Here is a 9307-nt window from a genome sequence, read left to right as displayed (position 1 = left end):
CATAAGTACACCCTTCATCCTAAACTATCCAGCTGCAAGGGATGGAAAGATAGGTTTTTCTTTTGTCGGTCCCAGAGGACTTTCCTTTGAGGAGAACTTTTTTCAGGCCTCATCCCCATTTCGACTCAATCCCCGAGAGAGATCTCGGTAAACATGAAGAAAGGGCTGTCAGTCACTTTGACATCTCTGAACTTGATGAAATTGACGGCAAGGTCCGTCTAGTTCCTGCGGTGTGGGTGCCGAATGTGAGTTACATTCTGGGCAACGCACCGTTATCTCGTGTCGGTCTCTGTTGGACTGACCAACATGGTACAACTTATCTTTCTAAGTTTTATTATTATTATTATTTTTTATTTATTATTTTTTTTTTACCTTGCTTCTGACGTTGTTTACTCGTAGCTTACTATTGTTTTCCTTACCTTTTGTTTTTAGGTATCGACAAGCTGGACAACAAGTTGCTAGGCTTATCAGCTGACGGAAAAAGAGTTCTCAGGCGTTGTCCTAAAGCTACCGCTTCTTACGACACCTTAGCTTCAATTTGCGGTCGTGCACCGGCTGTTAGTGCTAAGAGGAGAGCTGAATTAATGGCTGACGACAACGCCAAGAAGAGAAAGCTGACATCTCTCGCCAATCGGCGTGGTGGAATTGTGATCTCCAGCCCTAGACAACCTGAAGGGCGTGGTGGGAAGAAGAAAGACCAATCGGAGTCCGAGAAGACTCCACCCTTCAACAAAGCTAAGAGCCCTGAGGCCATTGTGAAGAAGGTTATTCAGGGTGTTGAGATCGAAGATCTCACCTCTGCCGAGTCCCCTCGTCAAGCTCAGGCAACCACCACAATCGCTCCTAGTACAGTTGGGTCAGATTCCAGCATTCCGGCCCTGACTTATCGGTCCAACCAGTGGATAGAAAGGGTTTCTGGCCGGTTTCCAGATGAAGTTCTAAAAGGTTTCGCTGTTCCTGCCGGCCATTCTGGGGACCGTTGGCAGCCAAACATGGACGTCGGTCGAAATGAGTCAATGATTACTGACGATCCAATGCAGGGTGGGACGCTTGGTTACCGGCTTCTGAGTAACCTTACCCTTCCAATGGACAGACCTGCTGGTCCAGTCGGTCCTCTCGCCGCTGCTCATATGCACAACTTAATCAAGGTATGTTTACTCTACTACCTTTCCTTAACTGATCTGTTTTATTTTATTTTATTTTATTTTATTTTTTTTATACCGATATACGCTTTATACATTTTACTGCTTATTTCTTAGTTTTTGTTTATCTTTGTTCAAGAATATTTTTCGTGTTCACAGGCCGTTATGTCTGGTACGGAGCTTGTGGAGATGTACCGCTATTATCAAGAGAAGCACCATCAGGCCTCCTCCAGTCAGAACGCCATGCAAGAGATCATCAGCAATGCTGAGAAGGCCTTGGACGATTTAAGGAAGATAAAAGAAAAAGATGACCAGGAGTTGTCGGAATTGAGAATGAAGGCCGAGAAGGTTGCTGGCTTGGAGTTGGAATTGCAGAGTCTGAAGACTCAGATTGCTGAAAAAGACAAAGCCATTGAGCGCCTTCCTTCAGTTGAGAAGGATCTCAGCGATGCCAGGGCTAAAGTCAAAAACCTCGAAGAGAAGGTTATGCGGATGGAAGCCGATAAGCCTGGGATTCGCCAGAGAGCCGTGGGCCGTTACTTGACTTCAGATGAGTTCTGCTCCAAGCTCCAAGACCGTTTCGATGGAGGTTGGACTGCTGCTCAGAGGTGTGTTGCCCACGCCGCCGGTTGGAAAAAGGATGACTGGGCCAAGGTTGAGAAGGCTTTCAACGAGGAGGCCTACAAGATCCCTTCCGGCTTCGAGGCGCAGCAATTCTCTGAAGAGGACTTGTACAATCTGGCGCCAAGTGCTGATGACGGCCCCAAAGATCCCAGCATTTTGGACTCCCCAGTGCCTGAGAATGCACAATCTTGAAGGGGCGGGCAGTCATCACCGACATCTTCTTGTGGGTCCTGTATTATTGGGCCTTACCAGCTATAACTCTCTTTTATTGTCTTTTGTATGTGTGAACATCTATTTTGACAATGCTGTTTTATCGGCATATACCCCTTTTTTGTGGTGATGCCTGTCGATTGTCAATTTTATCTGTTATGCAAACTTATTTTTGTTGTCGTTGTCTGCTAACTGTCTGTAAATTTTTATACTTTATCGTAACTGTGTTGTTCTCCGCTTATCACTTTCTAATCTACTTGCTTTTTACAACGTTATGATAACTATATTGCCTTGCCAATTTCGGCATATATAAAAGACAATTTGTAAAAAATAAAAGTTTATCTAATAGTTTATCTGAAATCCGACAACTTCCAATTGGAAACCTCTTAAAAAACGCCAGCTTTTGAAGATATCAGATTTCAAAACCTCGGCTTTGGAAGATATCAGATCTTTACCTGACTTGAAAAATTGTAATTAACTTGAAAAATTGCATTAAAAATTACCAGCGTACTATGGATATCACAAATACCATATCACTCCTTGCTCCCCCCAGTGTACATAGTTCGTGGTAGAGCTATGTATACTGAGCCGTAACCGGTCGTCGGTGGTTCAGATTGCAACATTGGTCACCTACTGCTTTGTTGTTTCAGCCAGTTAGGTACCCTCTCGGCGATCACATTCTGAGCTATGCCTCATATCGGCGTATACTCGAATTGATTTGGCCGGTATTATATTTTGAACCAGCAACCTCATGAGTTAATGTATACAACTGATCAGGTTGTATAACTGTTAACTTCATGGAAGCGGTTTTGAGCTGTCCGTCCCATCGTCCCATTTAACGATGTTCTGTTAAATGGAGGATGCCTATTTCAATGCACATTGTCTGAATGCTTCTTCATTCATCACTGATGTCTTTCTTGATATCAGCTTCACATAAAAATTGTTCATTACACATAGTATTTCTTCAATACAGCTAAGTTCCATACATGTTTTAGAGGTGTCCCATCCAAAGTTTCTAGGTAAAACGACCCTTGGATGACGACATCTCTAATCCGATAAGGCCCCTCCCAGTTTGCAGTCAGCTTCCCATCTTCATTTCCCTTACCGGTTGCTGCTGTTCTTCGCAGTACAAGATCTCCTATACTTAACGGCCTATGGGATACTCTTCTGTTGTAGGCTCTTGACATTCTTTCTTTAAAGGCAGCTGACTTAACTGCTGCTTTTTCTCTCAGTTCTGGCAAAAAATCTAACTGTTGTCATAGGAGTAAATCATTTTGGTCTTCACAGTAATGCTGAATCCGGAATGTCGGCAACCCGACTTCTGCTGGTATGACTGCCTCTGTTCCAAAAACCAGAGTATAAGGTGATTCACCTGTGGCTTCTCTTACTGTTGTCCTGTTTGCCCATAATATCTCCGGTATCAAATCTGCCCACAAACCTTTTGCATCTTCAATCTTTTTCTTGATCGCTGTCACAATTTGCTTATTTGCTGCCTCTGCTTGGCCGTTAGACTGTGGATGACATACTGCTGCATAAGCAAATTTCACCTTGTACATCATTAAGAGATCTTTGACTGGTTTACAGTCAAATTGGGTCCCATGATCAAAAACCATCGCCATTGGCAACCCAAACCTTGTGAAGATGTTTTTCCATATAAACTTTTTTACTTCTGATGCCGTTATCTTCGTTACTGGTTCTGCTTCTATCCACTTTGTGAAGTAATCAATTCCCACTATCAGAAATTTTCTTCCACCCGTTGCCGATGGGAAAGGGCCTACTATGTCCATCCCCCATTGGGCAAAAGGGACTGGATTTAGTATCGGAGTTAGGTCATTTGGAGGCAAGTTGATAACTGGGGCAAACTTTTGACACTTCTCGCATTTTTTAACATAAGCCATTGCATCTGCATTCAATGTCGGCCAGTAGTATCCCCTTCTCATTGCTTCCCTAGACAAGGCTCTTGCTCCGAGATGGTTACCACAACTTCCCTCATGCAATTCTTCTATTAACTTTGCCGATTCAAAATCCGTTATACATCTTTGCAATGGTAGTGAAAACCCCCTTTTGTATAACTGGCCTTGGTACATAATGAACCACACGCTATCCTTCTGCAATCTTTTCAGCTCCCCCTTATCTGTCGGCCCTACACCATGAACGATGTATGCCAGTATTTTATCATACCATTGATTCCCAACATCAACACATAACACCTCTGTCGACATCTCATCTATGCTTCTCTGCTTTAAAACCTCCACCATGACTGTCCTTTCCAAGTCGTTAAAACTTGAACTTGCTAACCTTGCTAGCTCATCTGCTTGAGCATGTTTCAATCTCGGAACTAGTTTGATCTCAAAGTACTGCAACTGAGCTGCTAATTGCTTCATCTTCTCCAAATATTTCACCATTGCTGGTTCTCGGGTTTCATATTCCCCACTGAATTGACTTGATACCAGCTGGGAATCAGTTGTCAGAACTAGCCGTTTTGCTTCTGCCGCTATTGACAACTGCATTCCGGCTACCGCAGCTTCATACTCGGCCTCATTATTTGTTGCATTGAACTTAAATTTCATGGCGTATTCAAACATTTTCCCATCTGGAGCCGTTATCACAATTCCAGCCCCTGCCCCCGTTGCTGTGGCTGATCCATCAACTGATACCTGCCATGTTCCCAACTCCTCTTCTTCATCTGTGTATGTGGTTTCAACAATAAAATCTGATAATGCTTGAGCCTTAATTGACGTTCTGGGCTTGTAACTTATTTCATACTCCGACAACTCAACTGCCCATGCCAGTAATCTACCAGATGTATCCATTTTGTGCAATGATTTCTCTAAGGGATGATTGGTGAGCACCTCTATTGGATGTGCATCAAAGTAAGGCCTCAACTTCCTGGCTGCCACTATTACTGCTAACGCCATTTTCTCTATCACTGGATATCTACGCTCTGCCGCATTCAAAACATGGCTGACAAAGTATATAGGTTGTTGCTGCTTCTTCCTTTCTACTAACAAAACGACTGCTACCGTTTTTGGTGATGCCGAGATGTATAACTGCAACACTTCTCCCTTCTCGGGCCTGGCAATTGTGGGAAGAGATCTAAGATGATTCCTTACTACTTCTAGGGCATCACTTTGTTCTTTTCCCCACTCAAATGCCTTGTTCTTTCTCAGTACCATAAAAAACGGAAGTGCCTTATCAGCTGACTTGCTGATAAATCTGGTTAACCCTGCCATCCTGCCAGTCAACCTCTGTATATCACGAACGGTTTTTGGTTGTTTCATCTGGAGTACCGCATTCACCTTATCCGGATTCGCATCTATTCCCCGTTCACTGACCATGAAGCCTAGAAACTTCCCCGATCTAACCCCAAAAACACACTTCTCCGGATTTAACTTCATCTGATATTTCCTTAAAGTCTCAAATGTTTCTCTCAGATCTGCTATATGATTTCCTTTTTCCTTACTCTTCACTATCGTATCATCCACATACACCTCAACATTCCGTCCCTTCTGCTTCTCAAAAATCTTGTCTACCAATTTTTGATAGGTTGCTCCTGCATTTTTTAACCCAAACGGCATTGCCTTATAACAATATACACCAACATCTGTTATAAAAGCCGTTTTATTCCTGTCAGCTTTATGCATGCTGACTTGATGATATCCTGAAAATGCATCCAGAAAACTAAGCATGGCATGACCAGAGGTTGAGTCTACTAGCCTGTCTATCCGGGGTAGTGGGTAGCAATCCTTAGGGCAAGCCTTATTTAGATCTGTAAAATCCACACACATTCGCCACTTCCCTGTCGGCTTTCTCACCATTACTACATTCGCCAACCACTCTGGGTATGTGCAAGGCTCAATGAACCCTGCCGCTAAGAGCTTATTTACCTCAGCCTGGATTGCTTCTATTTTCTCAGTTGAGAAATTGCGTTTCTTCTGCCTTATCGGCCTGAACTTTCTATCAACATTCAACTTGTGCTCCATCACTTCTGGATGTATTCCTGGCATCTCACTGGCCGAGAACGCAAAGACGTCGGCGTTCTCACGCAACAGGCTTATCAGGTTACACCTAGTATCCACATCCATATCAGCCCCAACCTTCACTGTTCTACTCGGGTTGCCTGGTTGCAATTCAACTTGGACGGTTTCTCCCCCCGGTAACGGCCTTGGTGTTTCCTCAGGTCTTGCATCAAAGTTTTTCATAGTTAAATCCTGAGCTGTCGGCTCACCTTCTCTTTTTGGGTTACACGGCACCGTAGCATTACCAACCGGATTCTTCAAAGCTGTCACATAACAGGCTTTTGACATAACTTGACCTCCATACACCTTCTCTACAGCACCCAAGTTCGACACATAGGCTATTGCCAAATGGTAAGTTGACACAACAGCTTGCATGTCATGTATTATCGGTCTGCCGATGATTGCATTGTAGGCCGACTTAACATCCACCACCAGAAACTCTGCCATCAGATCTCTTGCCTGTAGCCCATCACCCATCCTTACCGGCAACACAATACTCCCTTCTGGCCTCACTGTCGACCCATTAAACCCAATCACAGGGTACGATACCGGTTTCAAGTATTGTCTTCCTATATTCATCTCATTAAAAGCTTGCATAAATAACACATTTGCTGAACTGCCTCCATCCACCAGCACTCTTTTGATGTCAGCCCCATTGATCTTAGTTATCAGGACTAATGGATCGTCGTGCGGGAATACTACACCTCGTGCATCTTCTTCCGTGAACACAACTTGGGGTATTGATGCCGGCCGAGGACGGTTGTCTATATCCAAAGCACAAACCAGATGACGGTGCTCCGCCAAATGCTTCTTTGCCCCACTAATCGTCCCTCCATGAATCGGTCCCCCCGTTATCACATCTACCCTTCCTGTAGATAACGGTGGTATTCCTGCATCCCCTTGTCGGACTATTCTTCCTTGTGTCCTTTCAGACCTTGCTTCTATCTGTTGCCTCTCAACTGCTTGTGCCGGTTGCTGATTCCTGCCTACATTCAACCGGTATTGTGTTAAGTGCCCTTTTCTGATCAACTCCTCAATGTTGTCCTTTAATTGTGTACACTCCTCTGTATAATGTCCCACATCCCTATGGAACATACAATACTTCTTCACATCCCTTGGCCTTGCCTTCATGGGAATCGGCCTCGACCAATCTTCTCTGTTCTGGTTTACTGAGTAGATTGCCGCCCTTGGTGTATTCAAGGGAGTGTAGGTGCTATATCTCATTGGCAGCCTTGTCGGTCTGGAATCTTGCCGACTTCCTCCTCCCCTTCCTGGGGCAGGAGCTCTCGGCCTGTTTCCTCCAGACGAGGTCCCCTCATACTGACTTTGCCCCTTTCCGGAAACCACATGTCTGCTACTTGTCTTCATTAGCTCTTCACTCTTTATGTAATCATGAGCTTTGCTGAACGCCGCTGCCAATGTCGGCAGGTTCTTCCTTGTAAGATATCTTTTAAAATCCGAATCAACCAATCCATTCATCAAAGCCATCACAACTATTTCCTGTTGCAATTTCGGAATGGTGTTTGCCTCATTGTTAAATCGTCTGATATAATCCCTCAAAGATTCATCCGGTTTCTGCTCCACAGCCATCAATTCTCCAGAGGTTCTCTGCCTTACACTGTTACTGACATACTGACCTACAAACGTCTCAGTCAATCTTTCAAAGCTGTCTACTGACCCAACTTCAAGGTTGTTAAACCAATCGGCTGCAGCCCCAATCAGAGTTGTCGGAAAGACTTTACACCAGACTGCATCCGAGTTAGTGTACAGCATCATGTGCCCCTCATAGGACGTTATGAATCTTGTCGGATCCCCTCTTCCATCATACCTACAAGTCGGCATTTTCACCTTTTCCATTGGCTGATCCAAGATGTGCTGGGCAAATGGGGATGCCCTTAACTGCACCACCGTGCGCACTGCCTGACCCTCTACTTGCGAACTTCTTTGCTGTTGAGTTCTGGAACTCACAACATGACTTGAGGATTGTTCATCCCGCCGTGATGTTGTATGCGATCTTACCGACGACTCATGTCGGGGTCTCCTCGACGGGTTCTCCAACTGATTGTGCTGTTCCTCCTGGTGTCGGTGCGATGCTCCTCTATCAGCCTGAGCGGCCTCTCTTTCAGCCCGTGCTGCCTCAGCCTCCTTCCTCTTCCTACTCATTGCATTCATCACCCTTGCGGCCGTTTCTAACTCATCTGGAGTGAATGCCGCCATAGGATCCTCTGCCTCCCCTCCTCCTGCAGGGGGGGTTATCGGCACGTTGAACTGGTTACCCTCTAGGGTATGGGTTTCATCTACTATTTCCACCTGGGGTTGTCCTACTGGTATTCCATTGTTCCCGGCCATGATTATTGTTGTTGTATGTATGTTTTGTGTGAGGTTCTTAGGCGATAGAAGTGATCAACTATGTCCCCTCCTTCTAGCGCCAAATTGTTTCATCTGATCCTGACTTCCCCAAGAATTCGGACCTGAGATCCTGATACTCCTATCGGCAAGCTGAGAACCTACACAATGAGAAGAAGTTAGCTAACCCCGGGGTGATCCGGGGATAACCACTCCAATGATAAAGTCAGAAAGTGTTTAAGAGAAGAAGGTAAGTAAGAGAGAGGAAGTAGAGAGAGAGAGAGAGAGTAAGAGAGTGTAATTAATGCCCTCATTAATGAGGTCTTACCTACTATTTATAATGATCTACCTTGACAGGTGGCTCTCATCCATGCAGAGCCTTCTGTGCCAAGTGTCGAGCTTCTGCTGCCACGTGTTGAATTCCGACAAGTCGACATGTCTTCTTTCTGGAACATATCGGCATCCTCTCATAACTGTTAAGAGCCTGGTCACGTGCCTTCACAAGATATCGGTCACACTCAGATATCATCCCATACAATTTTACAATAATTTGGATTTCAATTTTGCAATAGACTATGCTATAAAACATAGGTATCATAGGTATGAGTCAATATGAATGAAGGTATTATACATGTATACAAATTAGAAAATTACCCATAAGTCCCATGTTTATTTTTTTGATAAGTATCATGAATCATGAGTCTCCATATAAGAATAAAGAAGGCAATCCCGAGACTTCCTAAAATAACTATATATAGTAATTCTTTGATACTCTTTAAAATATCTATTAAGGAAGTAATTACAAGATAGCTATGTATTCCATGATCCGAGAAGTTACCTAATAAACGACTTTTAAGTGTAAATAACTAAACAATATTTTTCCTTAAATCAAGGCCTATGTAGTAATAGGTGTTAAGGTTATAAATGAGTCTAATTTAAATTCATCATGTAGTCTGAAAACTACTC

The 9307-nt window shown here is 44.0% G+C and overlaps 1 protein-coding gene across 1 annotated transcript; it reads right to left on the bottom strand.

Moving 5' to 3' along the window:
* Window positions 1-2923: 2923 nt before the first annotated feature.
* On the bottom strand, window positions 2924-8212 carry LOC145611022 (uncharacterized). The gene is made up of 8 exons (XM_081666262.1): window positions 7844-8212; window positions 6930-7495; window positions 5811-6815; window positions 5355-5693; window positions 4682-5051; window positions 3730-4513; window positions 3329-3501; window positions 2924-3226 (listed from the first exon to the last, which is right to left on the bottom strand). Exons 1-8 carry the CDS (start codon window positions 8210-8212, stop codon window positions 2924-2926), a joined length of 3909 nt encoding a protein of 1302 aa, XP_081522388.1.
* Between the last annotated feature and the right edge of the window lie 1095 nt (window positions 8213-9307).

This window comes from Chenopodium album, chromosome 24 (assembly GCF_948465745.1).
Source record: "Chenopodium album chromosome 24, dcCheAlbu1.1, whole genome shotgun sequence".
Lineage (NCBI taxonomy): Eukaryota > Viridiplantae > Streptophyta > Magnoliopsida > Caryophyllales > Amaranthaceae > Chenopodium > Chenopodium album.
This window is presented reverse-complemented; position numbering and strand designations above follow the sequence as displayed.

Bases quoted from the DNA above. Each gene is read 5' to 3' on its own strand.
- LOC145611022 (XM_081666262.1), bottom strand. From the start codon at position 8,212: ATGGCGGCATTCACTCCAGATGAGTTAGAAACGGCCGCAAGGGTGATG. The intron at 6,816-6,929 runs GTCTGAAAGGAC...AGGGACGATTAG, and splicing joins AGGCAACAGATAGAAGCAAG to TGGGGCAAAGAAGCATTTGG. The intron at 5,694-5,810 runs GTTGGCGAATGT...CCGGATAGACAG, and splicing joins CCTTGCACATACCCAGAGTG to GCTAGTAGACTCAACCTCTG.